This window comes from Ananas comosus, linkage group 18 (assembly GCF_001540865.1).
Source record: "Ananas comosus cultivar F153 linkage group 18, ASM154086v1, whole genome shotgun sequence".
Taxonomy (NCBI): domain Eukaryota; kingdom Viridiplantae; phylum Streptophyta; class Magnoliopsida; order Poales; family Bromeliaceae; genus Ananas; species Ananas comosus.
Window position 1 is genome coordinate 9817183 of NC_033638.1, and position 21125 is coordinate 9838307.

A 21125-nucleotide genomic window follows, 5' to 3' on the forward strand; every position below is an offset into this window, starting at 1 on the left:
GAATTGCAAATTTACGCCCTTTGTTAAACCCTTGCTCCAGGAGAGGGGAGGTTGGAGCGCTCCGCATAGGCCCTAGAAATGGCGACGAGACGAGCCGCTTCTCTCTACGGCCTCCTCCTCCGCCGCCCTCCGCCGCCGCCAACGGCGGCGGCGGCGGCGTCGGCGGCGCCGTTCCACAGCCGAGGTTCGTTTCTTCTTCTCGCCGCTCTTCTTCTTCTAGAGTTTCTAATGTATTGTTCTTTTGTAGATCTTGTTAGTTTATGTAATTATTTGATCTTTTCGCGAAGTTTGAGCTGAAGTGTTTGAAGTGAATTCGAGTAGCTGGTTCGTTTACTTGAATCTTCGAAGAATCCTCTCATATTAGCTCCAATTTTAAGAGGGAAATGGATCGCATACCGTTGTAGAGTGTTGGCAGTTATTGGAGTTTCGAGCTTTTGCTGCAGCGGGAAGCAGAAATGTGATTTTGAGGCACAAAAAGCAGATCTGATTTCGAAGTTGTGATTTTGCTGCAGAAAGAAGCTACTGAGGAGAATTTCATACAGTTCTTCTCCTAATAGCACTTCCTATACAGCATGACACCATAAATCAGAATCAAACAGGCCCTTAGTCCGGTTTTTAAGAGGCATATCCCTTTGTCCCTTCAGTTCTCTATTGAAAGCCCCATGAAATTTTATGTGGAGTGTATAATTGGCTCGTAAGCTGCTGTCGGTGTAGTTATTGCTTACTTGCATGATCTGAGAATAATTATCCAACCTTTTCATATCAAACTTGAACAGCTAGCTAGTAGGATTTGACAGTTTAAAGTACCATTACTAAATTTATAGTTCTTATCTCATAGGAAAATTCTAAATTTGTCGCTAAGCATAGAACTATTTCTGTGTAATTAGCCTGAAATGTTCTTCTATCAGATATTTCCTATGGATAATGAATAGGCTCTCTCACTTCAAGTGTGAGAAATGTTTTTCAAACAATGGGTCCTTCAATATACAGTGCTTATGCTTGTTTAGAAAGCACGGGGCCGAAATTGGGATTTCAATAGCCTGGAAATGTTACGGGATTAAGGAGAAAATTTAACTAGGATTTCATGTTTGTCTGGCAAAATCAATGTTGCTATTAACACGTTGAGCTCTTGAAATTTTTACTTATTGGAGGATGTGTATGACACTTTATCTTGGCAAACCCTACCATACTACATCTATGTTGCCATTAGCGTGATAAACTCTTGAAATCTTTACCCATTGAACAATGTGTACAGCACTTATTTGAGCAACCCGTATAATACTGCATCATAATGGGTAAAGTTGAATTTCAATTACGTTAACTGTGCAAAATGAAAATGATTGTCGTTCCCACTTCGTAAAAATGCATGATAAAAGTCACTAACTGCTGGCTCTAGAAAGCAGTTGAGCTACTTCAATTCTCGGTTCTAAAGAGAAGGAACAAACTCTTAATGGTTATTACATTTAGATTTCTTTTAAAATGAGCTGCTTTAATTGTGATTTGCTTCTCCGGTTCTGAAAATTATAAATTTTAACTAGAGAAGTATACTGGCTACATGTTTAAAAAACCGTCCTTTAACCCATTCTTTTTTAATTTTGTGGATATCATTCCACTGTTGTTAAGATGCATGATGCTTTTGTGTTGCTCCATTTTGTATTAACTAGTAGCTTTGTTACAAAGCACACAGACACTATATGTTCTCCTCTTTTCTTTTTCTTTTTTCATCGATCAGATTTCGAGGCTTTTTCATATGGAATGTGGAGGCATTATTCAAATTGCAAACCTGCATCTCCAATTAAGCTCAACAGCTTTAGATCAGCAATATATCCATTTTCTACTTCTGCAAGATCTGAAGTTGGTGAAAGCAAGATTAGCATCGGACCCAAAACCAAAGAGCTCGAAAAGGATGACGAAGATGCTAATGTTGTGTACCGAGGACCTATCTCCTCAACCATAAAGAAAGTGAAGCTTCTGTCTCTCTCGACGTGCTGCCTTTCTGTCTCTCTTGGACCAGTCATAACATTCATGACTTCACCCGGCATGAACGTAATCTTAAAAGGTGCGGTTGCTTCTACTGTGATATTCTTAAGTGCTTCTACCACCGCGGCTTTGCACTGGTTTGTGAGCCCCTACATTCACAAGCTGAGGTGGCGGCCAGGTTCAGATAGCTTTGAGGTGGTGATGATGTCATGGCTGGCCACACCAATCTCGAAGACAATCAAGTTTGCTGATGTGGTGCCGCCGGCAACCAACCGGCCGTTTGTTACCTTCAAGGCGGATGGTAGCTTCTACTTCGTTGATGTTGAGCATTTCCACAACAAAGCCTTGTTGGCGAGATTGACACCTGATAATCGGGCTCATCAATCAGCTTTCAAGAACCTTTAATTGTGGAAATTGGATGATTTTGTTCGACATCAACTTCGTTTTTTTGTCAAGGCACTTTTATATACTGTTGTAATAAAAAGAACATATGTTATATCTCGAGGATATCTGAACAAGGTACGAACTGTTGTTTTAGTTTAGCAGAACTTTCGGAGAGCTCAAGCCCAAATGCTGATTGCCGCGAGGGTAGGGTACTATTATGTCTTTTTGGTGTGTCTTTCATCTAATTCACGCTGGTTGTCTATTTTGTTTGCCCGTGCTGATTAAGCGCGACTGATTGTTTGATAAACATGTTTGCCTTGTTTTAATGTGTATACATATACGTATATACTCTTTCATTGAATTTGAGGTCATACGAAGGGTTTATTTTATTTCAAGCCATGCCATGCTCAACAAGCTTTCAATCTAAGCTATGGCGACAAAGCAATTAGTTTGGTTTACTACTATATGTACTTTGTGTTAATCTTATGGCGGGCCACGCCTTTGAAGAATGAATTAATCCTCACTGTTTCATTTTCTCACTAAATAAAGAAGACAAAGTACCTTCGTATCTTTCTCTTAGGCCCTGTTTGGTATAAATATTTTGCTTACTATATTTTTCTAATTTTTTATTAAAAAAATTGTTTTTCAAATGCTCAGAATTGAATACTACCCTATCCAAACAGTTAATATACCAAAGTTTAATGTTTGCACGCCTTTCCTTTGACACAAGGTTGAATTTTGAACCCCTGCAAATGTCATTGAATACCTTTTGATCGTTAAACAGTTTTGCACACAAATCCATGAAGAAATTTTCCAGTCGAAATATATTGAAGGCCAAACAAACAGATGAAAACTATTTGCTCCGCAGAAGATGCAGCTAGTGAAGAAACTTGATGATCCACTGAGCAGCCTGCATAACATTTTGGTCACAAAACTTAAAATAAATCACCCCTCTAGTGACGACAATGGCCTAATTCCAATTTAAAGAAATAGCTAAACGATAAACATGTCCCAAATTTAAATCTGTTCTCAAAATCACAATCATCTCTCAGCGAATCGAAGGAGGTTCAAAACTGCATGAAATCGACATGAAAATTAAGAAACTGACAACTTTTGAAGGCGAAATTTCCTCTCCAAAACTGATACTAGGATGTCACCTCACATACTACTGGCTACTGCTCCCACCATGACATTTACGGTAGCTCACTTCTTCTTCGCGGCAGCCTTGGTGACCTTGGCGCCAGTGGGATCCTTCTTCTCGACACTCTTGATCACTCCGACAGCAACGGTCTGCCTCATGTCACGGACGGCAAAACGGCCAAGGGGCGGGTACTCGGAGAAGGTCTCAACAACCATGGGCTTGGTCGGAATCATCTTAACAAAGCCCGCATCACCGTTCTTCAAGAACTTGGGCTCCTTCTCGAGCTCCTTGCCAGAGCGGCGATCAATCTTGGTGAGGATCTCAGCAAACTTAACGGCAATGTGGGAGGTGTGGCAGTCGAGTACGGGAGCATAGCCATTGCCAATCTGTCCGGGGTGGTTCATGATGATAACCTGAGAAGTGAAGCTAGCGGCCTCCTTTGCAGGATCTTCCTTCGAGTTGGAGGCGACGAAACCACGCTTGAGATCCTTGACGGCGACGTTCTTAACGTTGAAGCCAACGTTATCACCAGGTAAGGCCTCCTGAAGGGCCTCGTGGTGCATCTCCACAGACTTGACCTCAGTGGTCAGCCCAGTGGGCCCAAAAGTGACCACCATACCGGGCTTGAGGACACCGGTTTCAACACGACCCACCGGGACGGTGCCGATACCACCAATCTTGTAGACGTCCTGAAGGGGAAGGCGGAGAGGCTTGTCGGTGGGCCTCTTTGGCTCCTGAATCAAGTCGAGGGCCTCAAGAAGGGTTGGGCCCTTGTACCAGTCGAGGTTGGTTGACCTCTCAATCATGTTGTCACCTTCGAAGCCGGAGATGGGGACGAAGGGGATCTTATCGGGGTTGTATCCAACCTTCTTGAGGTAGGATGAAACTTCCTTAACAATTTCGTCGTACCTGGCCTTGGAGTACTTTGGAGTGGTGGCATCCATCTGAAATATGACAGGAGAAAAAAAAATGCTTAGGGCAGCGAACAAAAGTTGCACAATTAAGCATAAAATTACATAGTTATAGTTGATATTTGTCAACAGCTGTTCTCTTATCATTCTTATAACTGGAATGTAGTGACACGGGGAACATTAGCAAAAGTTTTCTTGTTATAGGAAATTCTATTTATCCATTAAGGTTGCAAACTAATAATGTATACCTTGTTGCAGCAGCAAATCATTTGCTTCACTCCAAGAGTGAAAGCAAGCAAGGCGTGCTCACGAGTCTGACCATCCTTCGAGATACCAGCTTCAAAACCACCAGTGGTGGAATCAATGATAAGGACGGCACAGTCGGCCTGGGAGGTTCCGGTAATCATGTTCTTGATGAAGTCCCGATGCCCGGGCGCGTCAATGACTGTACAGTAGTACTTGGTGGTCTCGAATTTCCACAAAGCAATATCAATGGTGATACCACGCTCCCGCTCAGCCTTGAGCTTGTCAAGGACCCACGCATACTTGAATGACCTCTTGTTCATCTCAGCAGCTTCCTTCTCGAATCTTTCAATAACACGCTTGTCGATACCTCCGAGCTTGTAGATGAGGTGACCAGTGGTGGTCGACTTGCCTGAGTCGACATGGCCAATGACCACAATGTTGATGTGAACCTTCTCCTTACGCATGAGTGCTAGAGCTAACTGCTTACTGATGGAGGCCAAAGAGAGTAAAAAAGAGTGACTAATTGGCATTAGCCAGCGATGACTAACAACAAGCAGGATGCTTAATAAAACATTTTCATTATTGGTATATTCAAATAATATCTTTTGTGATCATTGAACTACCAAAGGAACAATATGATTGATTGTTTATTATATAAAAATATGCGATATATAGCAAAAGACTAGAGAATTTGTTCTTTTTAAAGGGAAGGCCAAGTGAGCATTGAATCATAGCAAGCATGGTCAAAATTCCATTACCTTACTACGGACCATATTAAATTAAAAGGGAGAAGAAGAGAAGTAACATCAACATGAAGCAATAAAAACATGTGCAGCAGTTACACAGAAATGTTGGGTTGCTTCTTGTAAAAAGAAAAGCTTTTCCGCAACTGATGGCCACATCCACAGTAACTAACATGACAGCATCTAGGGTTAACTAACTTAACGCACATCACCAAACAACGATATCACAAAGAACTAATAAACATTCATATAGACATCTCAATGTCCACTTTGTAGTGCATCCAACTATTATGAATATATAAATAAATTGAATTAGCTTTAGCAGTAACATATTTGCAAGAAAAGTACGGCAAAAGATCAAACTAATTGAATGAGTGATCAACAAGTCATGTCATTTCTAATCTTCACATAACACTCCCGTTTGAAACATCACAGTAGGGAAAGATTAGCCGACACATCTCTGTTGACATCACTCATTCAAGTTTCACAGGAGAAGGAATTCAATGAGCGTCCAATAGGATTTGAACCTATACCAGAGGTTTATACTACCCCTGTCCTTTCCATTAGACAATGGACGTTTCTCATCTCCAAATATTTCTACATGTTACTAGACATCTAACACCAAATAAACCCAGCAAAAACTATAACATCAGTCGATACAGCAAAACACAGGATAAAATTGATACCACCATTTCAAGAAGGAAACGAGCAATCTATAATCTCAACTGATATAATCCATACAGAAACCATAAAAATAAACAGAAAGTTGCAGAAAAAACACCGATCTGCAAGCACAAATCCATGCGCACAATACTCGAATTCGGGATAAATTTAGATGAACTACTTAAAACTAAGTTCTGCGGAGCAAAAAATATCATCAAACACCTACAAATGATCTAAGAGTCAAAACGATGCTCGCATCAAAAGATCGTAAAAAACCTACAAATGGTTAAAAAAAAAGCCCACGCGAATCAGCGTAAACAAGCACGATACAGAATCATCTCGAGGAGATCTAATCATCGTAGGGAACTAAGCGAAGAGATCAAGCATGGAACGAAGAGAACTCACCTCGTGCGAGAGATCAATGGAAGGAGAAGAGTCGGCCGATCGAACCTAGGGCTTCAGAAGGAGGACGACGAACCTCTGAGCTCTTTATAAAGAGATCGACGAGAACCCCAGGGGACTAGGGTTTCTCTACGCACCGTTGGATCGTTTCATCTAACGGCCGTAAGCGTGGTAATATACTCGCCGTCGGATCTGATCGTGCCGTTATTATGATGCCACGTATATTAGCGGGCTAAATGGGCCGCACGAGCCGTTCATGCCAACAACATTTATGTAGAGAATCTGGACGAACTTTGACCGTTTGATCTCGATGGAACGGTTGAGATGCGAAGGCTGTAAAGAGCTCGAGCGTTCCAGTGGAAAAGAATAATAAGTGAAGGGGCGTGAGTCGGTGCTTAGCTGGAACTGAGTCACACTAGAGTCTTCTTAATTTAATTTCGTCAAAAAAAAAAAAAAAGGTTTTCTTAATTTGGTAACCCCTTGTCTCCTCAATAATAGATATTTTCCAAATATATGTTTATAATTTCTTTTTCGCTACAATCATTTTCATAACATAAAAAATTATTATTATTATTGATTAAACCACAGATTCCCGTGTAAAGGAGTAGTTGGAAAGAAAAAGAAAGATTAGTTGGCTGTACTTTTACAAATTTAGAAGAAAGAATCTAAGAAAAAGTGAAAGTGAAATTGGGCAAAATTTAAGGCCAAATAATTAAGTTAGCCTAATTTATTTAAGATGCACTTGTCACTTGTTAATTCTCCTTTTTCACTAAAAACAACTAATGCTATTTTAAAAGAGTAAATTCTTTTTTTCTTAATATATGAATTTTGAGAGCGCTTAATAGGACTTCATTAAGAATGTTGAGCTTAAGTACAAAATAAAACAACATATGCATAGTTATATTCACCTACATTAACTGGAATAAAATACAAGAATTCATGAAACACAAAATCTATTATTCTTGAGAAAGCATGCAAAGCAACGCAATCACATAAATTGACAGAAGTGTGCCACAACTCAGACATCTTTTCTCAGAAACTTAAACCAAATCTTCATGCGTTCAATTACAACAACAAATAATAATGTGGTAAATAGGATAGGACTAGGAAATGAATGCATCACAATAATCTAGTAGCAGCAAACTTAGCCCCGATAAATGAACAACTCAAACCAATTAATCAAATTCAGATAAATAAATTTGCTTTTAAGTAGCCTTGTTTCAAGCTCGGCCAGTCACTGGTTCGCACCATTGGTTGCGTCGAGCTCCGAACGAACTTCTATACCCTTCATGGCGGCGATATCCACCTTAGGAGGGCCTGAGTGCCTCCTTGTAATCAGCGGCAATGCGCTGTTGTGTTTATCCCCTGCAGTGAAAGACAACCTCTTCTTAATCGATCCAGCCGACCCTTTTTCCGGAGTCTTAATAATCTTTTCGATTGATGGGCTCTGCAAGCGAGACTTAGCCCTAGCAGACTCTGTCGGCACCATATAGCTAGGAAGTGAAGGAGAGCTCGCGAGACTCTCGTCGTCCCTGATCGACGGTGATCCCCCGATGCTCTGCCTCCTGATCCGCTCAGATTGCGCACTTACTATACTTTTCACATCATCTTCCAACTGACTCAATCCATTTCTAGGACTATCCAATTTGATCTTCGGCGCCCGAGAGTTGGGGGTAGAGGGGGATTTTCGGGTTCCAGGCCTGATCGAATTCGGTTTCGGGGTTGGGGGTGAGGGGCGGTCCAGTTTGGTTTCGCGACGAGCGTAGGCTCGGGTTATCTCTCCTTCCCCAGTGTTCTGATTGGTGGCCTTCAGAGAGGCGCGATCAGTGTTGTTTTCCTTATCCGTCTTGCTTTGGATCTCCCAAGATCTTGCCGCCATCCACCGCTCCAGCCAGCTCCACCCCCATTGTGGGTTGTTTGGATCCATAAACATTGGATTCGCTGATCTCGAAGAGCTCTTCCACTGTTGCATTGTACCATTAGTCAAGAGTTTGGAAAGTTCATTTTAGCTTTAACTTCAACTGAGCCCCCTCTTAAGTTTTAAAGCATAGCACATGCCCTCACAAAAGTTTCAAATATCATAGATGCTCCCATAAAATTCTTTCTTAAAAAAAAAACACCCTTGTATGTGAGTCTGTATGAACAGCAGAAGCTTTTTTCTCGAGGGAATTTATGACAGTCACAAGGAAACTTTTGAGGATTTTTTAATATATATATATATATATATATATATAACGGATAACCTGATTATTTCAACTTTTGGAGGCCATGTCCTTTGAGAGGTGCCTATGTAATTTTCCCTTGATTGGAGAACTACTTTACCTCAAAAAGTGTTGCAGTAACAGCTCAAGAAAGTAATAATAATTTTGATCACTGAATGGCATAGGCTTAAAACACAAACAAGTTTGTGGAGCAATTCTAAGAACATGAAAGAGTACCTGATGAGAAAATGCATAAGCTAGTGCTCGTTCTCTTCTTATCGCGGCCTCTTGCTTGTTTACCAGACTTGCTTCAATCTGCTCCTTGGATTGAAGACTGTCGTCCCATTCTTCTCCCATCTGTTATAAGAGGGGGGTGAGGGCTGAGCTGAATAAGAATTTGAAATAAAATGTTTTTTTTTTTAAAAAGGTCCATTTGTAGAGAACTAAATAACATGAGCTACTAAATAAATTGAATTTCGCATAGAATGAGTTATAGTTTGATGAGAATATCATGAAACATGGCGGAAGTGACAATAAATTGAATTTCGGTTTGTACAGAGAAAAGGGGAAAAAAAAAGGAAAGGAAAAAGCAATTTATATGATGAAGATGACCGTACCCTCAAACTTTCGAGTTCTCTTTCATGCTTGAGAAGCAGCTGACGATGAAGAGCCTGGTTCTCCTCGTTCATTCTTAGTCTCCTCGAACGGATCTGTGATTGAACTCTGGAGAGCGTCTGCATGCAACGTAATGTGTTCGTCGCTTGGCGCTTCACAGAATTGCCGTCTAACAGAGACTTCAACCTCACCAGCCCTCTCAAGGCCCGCAGTGCTCGCCTTGCCTTTGAAATGCAAATAGAAATTGTAAATAATTGAACAGCATGAGATTAAGAAAGTAAGGATTCTTTGAAACATCAGATCGGTTATTAGAAAGCTTAGCTTGTAAGTGTTGATTTTAGATTGGAAGATCAGTTAATAGCCTATTCCAATAGGCCTTGTTAAGTAACTTTGTCAGATTAAATGTTGCGACGGGAAAAGAAGTATTTTTCTTTTTCATTATGTTTGAACATTAAACACTAGTAGTTCAAATCCACAGTGAGAAAGTAATTGACTGCTAATGACGAGAGAATGTCGCAAGTTGGAGAATATTAAAAAATGAATACAACTAACAAGCTATTCTCTATCTAGAATTGCTTCAGAATTACAACCTGCTCTTAAATAGAAGTTGAACAAACTCCAGCTACCACTGAGTGGTTAAATACAAGTCAAATCTTGCCCAAATACTATTTATGAGCTGGAAAACTTAACCTAACATGAAAAAAAAAAATTATATTTTTCGGATATAGCTAAGGACTGCTTAACTACTCTCATATGCAAGATAACTCATTGCAAACAACCATACTCAGTTTTATACCTATTATCAAAAATATTCATAACTATAAGATCCTTCCTATGAACGAAAGCTCACTCAGGAATTACAACAAACATAAAAAGTCCATGCCTTTTTATGTAAAAAGAGGTAGTAGCAATGATAGAACTATTATCCAATCTATCAGAAAACACTAAAATGTATCGAGTTTAATTACCAAGTATCCTCGAAAAGCTGTTTGGATCTTGATCGCTGCGATCTCTTCTCTCGACTTGCCGGGGATCTCTGTGGGTGTGGTGAGCCGTACAACTTCGGCGGCGGCCTGAGCTGCGGCAGCCGCAGCTTCTGCCGCCGCAGCGGTGGCCACCGCCACAGAATAAGCATGCTTGCTCTGGTCGTTCTCGACCTCCGCCAATTTAATCTCCTCAGAATGGGGATGAGGAGGAGGAGGAGGAGGAGCTGCTTCTTTTTGAGAAGCGCTTTGTGGCAGATCCGAAGAGCTCGGATCGGGCGTCTTGGGTCCCCCAAATCCCCATTTCTTCTTCGATTTCTAGTATGAGAAGAGGAAAGGTGAGATTTTGATGAGAACCCATTTGGATCTACAACACACTGATTAGTAATTAAGGCAAAAGGATTTGATTTTAACCTGATCCTTCTTCTCTTTAGATTCGGGGCTAAACACCTTTTTCACCGCACCAAACCACTTCCCCTTCTTACCCATTTTTCGCTCCTTCCCCCTTCTCCTTATAATTATCACCACATCACTCCATTCAAATCTTCTATTCATCAAATCAATCAAAAAACAAAAAAAAAAAAAACATCAAACACAGGCCTAATCAAACAAACTGTACACAAAAAAAGAGGGATCTAGCGAATCCAAAGAGCATCCAGCGTAAAAATCGCATCTTTTTGTGTCAGAAAGAAAGAATAAGCACATTTAGATCTACAGAAACTTTCACTGAAACCAATACCCGCTCAGAAAACTAAAAAACAGGAAAAGGCCGTAACTGAAAACAGGATCAGATTGGAACTGCCCATTACCTGTTGTCTCTTTGGTCTCAGTGGGTTCAGTAGATCTTTCTCCCCCACACACCCTCTCTCTCTCTCTCTCTCTCTCTCTCTAGAGTAAGTTAGAGAGAGAGGATTAGGCCAGAGAAAAGAAGGAAGGGGAGAAGGGGAAGAGAGAGTAAAAAAAAAGGGAATCGCTTTTGCTTCGGCTCTACGTCGTTTCTCTCTCCCCTCTTCTCTCTATAAGAAAGGAATGGGATAAATAAAAATCAGATTTTGGGGCGTTAAAGAGAGAGAGAGAGAGAGAGAGAGAGAGAGAGTGGATGGATCGGAGCGCGCACACACAGCTGGTGGTGTTTTCGTGGTGGGACCCACCAGAAGGGACGGGTGGGGCCCACCTCCGCTGTCAGTTGGTCTTATGGAGGAGGATGAGAGACCGCTTTTGAATCGAGATGGCAGATTTCCCTGCCTCTTCAAAGGACTGGGAAAGTCTGCAGCCCCAAGCTCTCTTTCTATTTCTTATCGTATATTAATTTTATTTTTATTTATTAATTTATTATGTATTTTTTTATATTGAAATTTAAAAATAAATTTTAAGTTTTAGAGAAAAAATTATCGCTTTTGCATCATTAGAAAATCCACGCTCAAAGTTTATTTAAATATGAAGTGAGGTCATTTTTTGTATGATTAAAATTAATTTTCAAACTTCGTCTCTCACCTGTCTCATAAAAATCTTTACTTATCAATAAAGAGTGTTTGATTTACAATACTGCATACATCTAGCCACCGCGCGACAGGTGTGCGGGCTCTGTGCTCACAACTTCCGAACAAAAGACTTGCTAAATTGCTATACTGTTCTATTCTGACAAATCAATATAATCAAAATAAAATAACATATATGGACACCGAATTACAGTCTCTTCTAACGGCAAAGCAAAAATGGCCAAGATCACATAAAAGCTAATAAAGTTTACCGATCTATGTTTAATTTATAAAGATGGCCTAAAAACTAAACACTAGAGAAGCTCCTAATGGCCTCAAATATTTATACTCTTTAGACGAGAGAATTAAAATAAAATAAAATAGCACATTCAAAAGTTGTTGGGTTTAAGAAACTGATGGAGCAACGAACTGCCGAGCCTACTAAATGTCGGTACTGGGTCCAGTTAATCAAACGTATAAATGCAGGGTGTCTTAATCTATTTAGCAAATATTTTATACATAAATATATATTTTATGTATATATATATATATATATATACATAAATAAAACAAAATTTGGGACACCATTTAACCTGGAGAAACTCTGTTTTAATTTACATTTATTATTTAACGTTTGAGGCTGTTGTGCGAGGTTCTTGGGATAGGGAGCCCCCATAAACAACTTCAACTAGCAAAAGAAAAAAAAAAAAAAAAAAAAAAAAAAAAAAAAAGCAAAAATTTGACAGGTTTAATTGGCTAAAAAAGGAGTGTTTTCTAATTTATTTGGGTTTAGAAGATGTGTTTTACTGTTTCATGATCTTTCATAAAGTGCACTTTGAGCTGCGAAAATACACGTGCATGTAATAAACGAAGCCTATGACTTACGAGAGTATTATTTATTATTGCTATTGCAATCCAAATCAAAATATATCTATCTATACAAGATCCGTAACTCACTCCACGTGGGGTTGCGAATTAATTTTTCCACTGTTGACAAATATTCTTTTTTTCAATATTAGTAAGGACTAAATGCTAAATATCTTTCAAATATTCATGGTGAATTTAATCCTGTGAGAAAGACTCACATTTTGGGATATTGAAGGAATCAGTCAATTCTCGTATTCTGGCTTTTAATAGAACGAAATTTTTAACGAAAGCAACCGTTTGGACATCTCACCAAACACTTGTAATATCTTTTCCAAAGCTCAAAAATCTCTACAATGCCCGGCATAATTTTGGAAAATATACTTGTCATGCATCATATTCTAATTCCTCGATTTACAGAACAATTCTAAAATTTTGTACTCTATATAGTATGAGTTGAGAAACTATTCTGCGACATATATCCTTCCCCACCAAAAAGAGGAATCACCGATTATGATCTAGATTAGGATTGTGTACCAACGAGTTTTGTCAGATTACTCTCCTTTGCATCTCAGTCACTAAACTTTTTTATCTTCCGACACCGCCTTTTTATTTTGCTGTGTTTAGTTCAATTCTAGTTGTTCTTTTGCTAGTGATAAAGGACTTGATAATTAATATCCGATATTTTTCAGATTCGAAGCATAATTATTTTATATTTTCAACTGAATTTATCTGTAAAGAAAAATAATTAAATTTATTTATAAAGAAAAAATGACTAACTATCATTCTCTCAAAAAGGAAAAAATAAAAATTTTCGTGCATCAAACGCTCCGGCAGTTCTTCGTGGCAGTGGCATTCATGGAAGCTACGTACCAAGACAAATTAAATGCTGTAACAGTGGGATAAGGACACGGCGCCGAACTCGTGAATCTACTAAAGTCGGCGTTGGGACCGCCCCAAGCAACGTATTTGTAGCGCTCAAGACAAATATTTATCCGGGTAGAAGTATAGGCCCGGCCCGTTTGGCCCTATTTGCTCAACGATAAAAAAAGTTCTTCATGGGCTTCTCTTGGCATACGGCCCACTCCTAAATTATTTATATGCAGGCCCAAGTATCTTCATCTTTTTTTCTTTTCTTTTCTTTTTTTTTTTTTTTTTTTTTTTTTTTTTTTTTTTTTTTTTTTTTTTTTTTTTTTTTTTTTTTTGAAGAATCACTTCGCTCTGTGTTGATGCAAGTAATTTAGTATTGAAAAATGCAACTTGTACATCTATACTAGTAGTACTAGAATGTGAATTTTACATCCCGCCCATCTACAAATTCAAAAACTCTCTTTAGTTTTATATGATAAAACTAGTAAAAAAAATATTGATCTTCATACGTATAAAGTGTAAAATTTACACCGTGTACAAATAGCGTTGCTTTTTAATAGTAGTCATCGACGAATAATTAAACACTACCATCAAAGCATAAATAGACTCGTTATTTACCTTTCCATTTTTACCATTTTAAGTTTAAAAGGACTAAAATGCGCTTCATGAGTTGGACTACATAACACACTCTTTTGATCCGATGGCGTCGCGGCCACGTGTCTTACATGGAATGAGCAGAAAAGGAAGAAAAAAAGTTTGATTGGGTGGTCCGCGTGTGACGTGGTGGACCAACTCTAATTAAATGATTTCACATGCTTATATAGCCTCAATTTGCTACATTACAAAATAAGATTCGGACAGATATGAATTCGAGCACAGTTTTGTCGAACCAAACTTGCCAGCAATACGTGCAGCTTTGGTCCTCTCTTTAACTCTCTAATTTAATTAATTATAATAATAATTTTGTTTGTCCCAAAATAAATATACATGTAATTGAATAGTACAAAAGTGCATGTGCAATTTGAGTGCGTGGTCCATTTGGACCATCATCATGTGTTCGCAAATGCTCAACCCCACATGTTTAAGTTCTTTCCACTATAATCATTAAAAGAAAAAACAAAAAAAACAAGCACTTTTTTTTAATAATAAAATATATGAACAATTTTCTTTAGGAAACTATAAGTATATATAATGAATCACCTTCCTTGCTTCCCCTTGTGATTGGCTATACATAATAGTACATCTTAATTTCAGATACACCAGGGGCTTGGAGAGCAACCCCTAATATATATTATATAAAAAAAATAAAGGTAAAGAATAATGTGAAATTATAATAAACAATATGTGCTTGGTTGGACTAATTTTTCCCTCAAAGAAAAGCCCCAAAAACTTAAGCAGAAGCTACCAACACCCCCAACCCAGCTCTAAATTTACACCTCACCTTTTTTGGGTCCTTTTCCTTTTACCTTCTCTTTTATATTTTACTTCCATCTTCTTTCTTTTTTTTTTTTCTTTTTCTTTTTGTTTTTTCTCTCTACTTATCCATAAATCTTGGCCTAATTTGTCTTTGACCGAATGGGAGAGGGGTGGTGAAACTTGGGATGTGGAGGTGCCACAGCATTATCTGAGAGCAATCAGATGGTACACCTTTCAACTTGGCCTCATCTTCCAGAATCACCTCTTGCACAAACTTTATTGAGTCCTACAATTAATCACCATAATAAATATTTTTGTTTTAAAAAAAAAAAAGAAAAAAAAAATGTTCAGTGGTTGAAAAATAAGAACATGGATAAAAAGAAAAGGTGAGAAAGATGGGGTGGTGGGTGGAGGAGGCTTCTAAAATGGTTGCACATGGCTAGTTGGTGGTATTCAAAATCAAAGAGATGGACCCAATGGTTAGTTGCTTGGTTCCTTCGAGCATGGGACAGCTCATTGAATGCTCCAGGGTTTCTAAGGAATGATTGCTCTTTGGTGAATTGGGTACCTATTTAGCAATAGTTTAAGGGTCCAGCTTAATATTGTAGATTGGTTAGGGGCAAATAAAACTTGGGATTCCATAGTAATAATAATTGGGCCTAGTTAGTTTGATCATAGCATGTGCTTCTTACAGTGGTACAGTGCATATTCATATCAGCATCCTGTTTGGATAGGATATAGAGCATATATATATTCAGCTAGATTTTGATCGAAACTTAACTCGAATCTCGATTCAAACTCAAGTTCTAGCAGGTTTCTGGTTTAGATCAAACACGCTACTGTAGATCAAAATCTGATCCGAACTCAAAAATTTATCCAATCAAAATAGCAACAGGAAGGCACCTAGATACTACAAAAGAAAGAACAAAAATATATACCAAACTGAAAATACGAGAGAAATTTTCTTAGAAAATTACGCGAAAATATCAGATTAAAGTTTGGCGAAAAGAGTGACAGTAGTGGAAGAATCTAGTAATTAAGGTGGAACAAGTGATTACAGCTGGAGTCCAATTAATGTGAGAAACCATATCTCATTCGTCCACCTCTAGTATTGAAACTAAAATGTTGGTCATATATTCAAATAGAGGCCGCTACAAACCTCCGTTACCATTAAATTAGTCCACCATTGTTTGGTCCAGACCTTAGAAATAAGTACTTTAATTTCATATCTAGCATTGTTATTCTATTTTTTATAAATAAACATTTTTGCATGGTTGGATGTGTTGATAGATGAGTTTAACTTGAAATGAAACCAGATCGGATTGTTTAAAACTAATTATTGCTTCAAAAAATAAGAAAAATAAAGTTATAAGCGCACACGTTTTTCATTTTTTATCATCAAATAATTAATTAAGCTTGTAAATATATAAACAGCGTCTAAATGCATAATGCAAGGTCAATAATACTAAACATGTTACTTTCTCCTATTGAACAGTATGATATGATATAACGGGTAAAAATAATTAAAGAAATAAATCTAACGGTCAAAAAAATTATGAGTATAAAATGGTTTATACTCATAAGAGTATAGCAGCCGGACTCTACTAATTGGGGACCAGTCATCCTAACCACACATTCCGTCATTCAACGGTCGAAAATTTATAAGTACAAAAGATTTTGAAATACTATCGATAGTACCAAGCGTTTAGTACTATCGAGTTTTCCGCCGTTAGGTTTAATCCTTGAACTATTTTTATCCGTTAGATTATACTATTCAACCAATACTTACTGAACCCTAGAAAGCCCACATCAGTCTAGACGTATATTTTTTTTATCCAAAGGTCGAAAGTCTAATCGCACCAATAGCTTGGTGCTTTTGATAGTATTCCAGCCTAGTTCTCTCTCTATATATATATATATAATAATGTGGGTTATTTAATTAGTACGATTGAACCAAACAAGAGGCTGCTAAATCAGTGGGCAAGTATCTTTTGGCTTCTACAGTAGAGGACAAATTTCTTTTTTTTTTTTTTTTTTGGCTTTTTATGATGTATGCGAACCCACAACTATAACACTCGGCACAATTTCCTCCATGCAAGGAAATAGAGACGAGTTAGGATTATATTGGCCCACAGCTTAATTATTACCCCCCACCAAACGCCCTTATTTAAAAAACTCACAATCCAAAAGCTGTATATGTGAGGATTTAAAAATAAAAATAAATTAATAGATTAATTATTAATTAATTAATTAAGGAAAGGACTTGTGGACGCACCTGTGACGTGTCGGGCAAGGACGTGGGGCGGCCCCACCTCTCCGGGTCCCACAGTATCGAGCTGTTGAATGCGAACCCGGAAATGTTGATCCCTAACGGTTTGGCGGATGATCCGTTGCCGTTAGTAACGTCCGTTTCCGTCGGCAAGGTGACCGTTGTGGCCGTACCGTCGTTTAAATCCCCGGAGAACCAACCGACAACCTTCGATGAGCTGCAAATGGGGCCCTCCACCGATATCTTCTCCTCGTTCGCCGTCATCGTTGCCACCGGCCACGTGCCGAAAGCCCTGCGAATTTTCCAAATTTATAAAACAGTCCTTGCAATGTGTATCTTTTATGAAGTGATTGAGATCCCCGAACGGAACTGAGAAATTAAGAACATAAAAATATAAAGATTTAAAATTCTGGGGTTCGCGTCTGCGACTCATGTGATAGACAAAGTCTAAGCAGTCACTCAGAGATGCAGAGACCAAACTGTAGCAGATTCAAGTTGGACACTCCTCATTGCTCTGCAAAGAGAATTTATTCCTAATAATTGTTGCAGTAAAATGTCGCATGTGCATGAGTCAGCTGGTTCGGTACACAAAACAATACTCGATCGAAGGGGTGTTTTCCAATAGTTAATTTGGTCTAAGATAAAGAAGAGTTAAAGCTAAATTAGAATATTATTGTTTTGTTTCCATGCATGAGAGATTAATACACACGTTTCTCCCATATGCCTCGACAACAAGTAGTAGGAAGAAGAACTTATTAGAAGCATGTGCCAGAGATTAATAGAAAGAGACTAGAGAAGTTGTGTGTTGAGAAACAGCATATTAAGAAGGCGACTTCATATCCCCCGAACTAATTAGTTATGGTGTCAATTGGCGAACGAAAAAGGAAAAAGAAAAAAAAAATATATATATATATATACATAAAAAAGCAAAAAAGAAGCCGACTTTTTACCTAACTTATTCAAGATCGTCAGCAGTTGGGTGATGTTGACCCCCTTCTTTAATTGGCGTCCAACCGCATCAATTTCGATGGCTATTTTTATTTACATTTTAGAGGCTGTTTTGATTCAAAGATTTGAAACATTTTAAAAATATTTTTATATTTCATATTAAGAATAATAAATTTATTAATAATTTATTAAATCACTTGAATTGGAAGGTTGTTAAGAACTAATATATTGTTATTAGTAGATTACTAAATATTCTCATAATAAAGTATAAAAATAAGAATGTCTCTTAATATATGAGAATCTAATATTTTTACTATTTAAAATTTTGTAATAATTTTACTATTTCATTAATATTTTTTACGACTATTGAATTTGAGTTAAATGATAATAATAATTTGAATATTTTCAATAGAAAATATAGAGAATTAACATAATATTACAAGCGGTGAGCCAAATGGTTCCTTAACGTTATTTATATTCATATAATACCCATGATTTGAATATTTTTGTTTAATGGATTGAAAAAAAAGAATAGGGAAAAAAAAAAATTAGTAAGAAAGCCTTAAGAAGATACGGCTAGAGGTTATATTCTCAATAGCTCATGCTTGGTTCACTTGGCAAGAGCTAGTTTCTACTAATTAAATAAAAAAAATACTTATATGGAAAATGAAAGCAGGTTATGAATTTTCAGAAAATATAATGAATTTAATTTGGAATTTCTAGTTGTAACTTAGCTTCTAACTACGAGGGAAAGTTAATTGCGAATTGTTCTTTTCTAAATTAAAATTTGATGTTCTCAAGCAGGTTTGCGCATAAGAAAATACTATAAAAAATGGAATAATCTAAGCAGCAAAAAAAAAAACACTAATAAAGGACTAAAAAAAGATACGAAATTATCAAGTTGTGCTTAAAGAGTACATTATGAAATTAAGATTGATTAGTCATGTGAAGATTCTTATAATAATACATTATTTAGGTCACTAATCATAATCTTCTCTTTTCTCCCTTAAGAATGATATAATATATTTTTCTATTTCGCCTAAAAAGATATACTTTCATATGCTCGCTAGTGGTGACTCAACAAATACCTGTTTAATAAATTAAGTGTAACCAATTAGAGTGTGAAGAGTACTTCGTGAGAGGAACGCATGTAAATAGTATTTAAATGAGATACAAATATCTAATTCCAATCCGAGAAAAATTATGCTAAATAAGTATATTAAAAATTTACTATCTATTCAGAAAATTTACTAATTAGATGATTTCACAGAAACTCTCAATTGAGCTCTGCTGCAGAATTGTGGCATTCCAGTTGAATTTCCTAAATTTTATTAACTGACTAAAAAAAATACTCCCTTAATTTTTTTAAAAAAATTTTAAAAGCAATCAGAGTATGGAACTAATTGATTTGGAAGAAGGGGAATTTAGATCAAAAGTTGGAGGGGAAGAGGGGGAAATGGGGGAGGGATTGCGTACTCGATGCGGCGGATCTCCTCGAAGAACTGGAGATCGTAGACGTTGTCGGCGGCGGCGAAGTGGACGACGCCGGCGATGCGGTGGTGCTCGAGGTGGCCGAGGGCGACGTTGCGCTGGTGGTGCGCCTCCGCGGCGGGATCCGTGAAGTTCTCCCGGAAGGTGAGGTGGCGGTACATGATCCCCGTGCCCCGGAGCATCTCCGCCGTGCGCGGCGCGTCCCCGTGCGCCTCCACGACGATCCACAGCAGCGGCGGCGGCACCAATCTCAAAGTGCTCGCCAGCCGCATCAGCGCCGCCCGATCCCTGCCCCCGTCGCCGCCCGACCGCGTCGTCGTCACCGCTATCAGCAGCCGCCGCGGGTTCGCCTCCGCCGCATCGTCCTCCGCCGCCGCGGCCGAGATCTGGTAGGGTTTAGGGTTCCCGGGGGCCGCCGATTGGGTGAGGAGGACGGTGCGGTTGGGCGCCGGGGGCCGCTCCAGGGCTTCGAAGTGGTCGGGCATGAGGCCGATGTTGGCGATGGGGTGGTGTGGCGCCGCGGGCGGGGAGGATCGGTCGGAGAAGAGGGAGGCGGTGGAGGTGGTGGGGGCGAAGCCCGTGAAGAAGCCCATGACGAAGCAGAGGGAGAAGTGGATCAGGGCCTTCTTCCACAGCTGGATCTTCTTCTTCGATCGCTCGAACGTCCCCATTGCCCCCAATCGAACAACCCTAAATTCTGTAGGGTTCCGAGAAGGACNTTTTTTTTTTTTTTCGATCCCCTTAATTATAATTTGTTAAATAAGCAGGGGGGAAAGGGGGAAATGGAGGGGGTGGTATTATATAAGTGTGGTGTGGGGGTCCTCAGAGTTAGGGAGAAAAGGAGGGGTTAAAGTGGGGAGGGTTTAAAAGAGGCGGGAGCACAACGGCTATATTTGCAGGGGGAAGGGGAATAGGAGAGGCGGTACAATGATTAGGCATGCGGTCATTCTTTTTCGATACTGGTGCCATCGCTGTCTCTGTCCCCTTCTTTTTTTATCTTCGCCAAATTACCTTTTTAGCCTCCGAGGTAAATTGCTTTCGCAATAAATGGTCAGCTTAGAGTGAACGACCCAGACAAGTCGCATTCGCAGCAATAATACATTTGCTATCTATCTGAATATTGGGTATGGAAACTTGAAGTTTGAGTATCGCTACTATTGAATATCTCAGTAGTTTCTCACAATTTGAAGACTGAAAAAATTATTTTTGTATTGTGTACCTATACGCAACTTTGAGTACCAGTACACAGTTATGCGACCAGTTGAATATGCTGAATTTGACTCTAATTGAATTTAATCTTATTTTAAAATATTAAGAATAGTTCAAGATCACTTTAAAGATAATTCCTATGAGGAGATTGATGGTTAAATACGAATCGGAGACTCGGATGTATGGCGGAGATCGTTTCCTACCATAATTGAGATTATAGAGTTATATAAGCTCTTATAATTAATCTTTAGCTACCGTTCGGTTCGGGGTTAAGGAAAAACTAGTTATTCCAGGAATTGGATTAAGTTCAG

At 38.7% G+C, this 21125-nt stretch overlaps 4 protein-coding genes across 6 annotated transcripts; 1 reads left to right on the plus strand and 3 right to left on the minus strand.

The window, feature by feature from the left end:
- Window positions 20-2708, plus strand: LOC109724400. Of its 2 annotated transcripts, none has more exons than XM_020253218.1 (2): window positions 20-184; window positions 1733-2708. In XM_020253218.1, exons 1-2 carry the CDS (start codon window positions 79-81, stop codon window positions 2383-2385), a joined length of 759 nt encoding a protein of 252 aa, XP_020108807.1. In that variant the 5' UTR covers window positions 20-78; the 3' UTR covers window positions 2386-2708. The 2 variants fall into 2 exon arrangements, with proteins under 2 accessions (XP_020108807.1, XP_020108808.1); XM_020253219.1 differs by lacking the exon at window positions 20-184 and having other exon boundaries at window positions 198-2059; window positions 2159-2708.
- On the minus strand, window positions 3166-6617 carry LOC109724093 (elongation factor 1-alpha-like). The gene is made up of 3 exons (XM_020252765.1): window positions 6474-6617; window positions 4665-5148; window positions 3166-4449 (listed from the first exon to the last, which is right to left on the minus strand). Exons 2-3 carry the CDS (start codon window positions 5124-5126, stop codon window positions 3568-3570), a joined length of 1344 nt encoding a protein of 447 aa, XP_020108354.1. The 5' UTR covers window positions 5127-5148; window positions 6474-6617; the 3' UTR covers window positions 3166-3567.
- Window positions 7433-11312, minus strand: LOC109724155 (protein IQ-DOMAIN 1-like). Of its 2 annotated transcripts, none has more exons than XM_020252874.1 (6): window positions 11079-11312; window positions 10684-10813; window positions 10255-10587; window positions 9289-9510; window positions 8909-9028; window positions 7433-8433 (listed from the first exon to the last, which is right to left on the minus strand). In XM_020252874.1, the coding sequence occupies exons 2-6, from the start codon at window positions 10756-10758 to the stop codon at window positions 7705-7707; spliced, it is 1479 nt and encodes a 492-aa protein (XP_020108463.1). In that variant the 5' UTR covers window positions 10759-10813; window positions 11079-11312; the 3' UTR covers window positions 7433-7704. The 2 variants fall into 2 exon arrangements, with proteins under 2 accessions (XP_020108463.1, XP_020108462.1); XM_020252873.1 differs by having other exon boundaries at window positions 10684-10816.
- Window positions 14601-20317, minus strand: LOC109724186 (probable glucuronosyltransferase Os05g0123100). The gene is made up of 3 exons (XM_020252917.1): window positions 19591-20317; window positions 17173-17458; window positions 14601-15183 (listed from the first exon to the last, which is right to left on the minus strand). Exons 1-3 carry the CDS (start codon window positions 20274-20276, stop codon window positions 15016-15018), a joined length of 1140 nt encoding a protein of 379 aa, XP_020108506.1. The 5' UTR covers window positions 20277-20317; the 3' UTR covers window positions 14601-15015.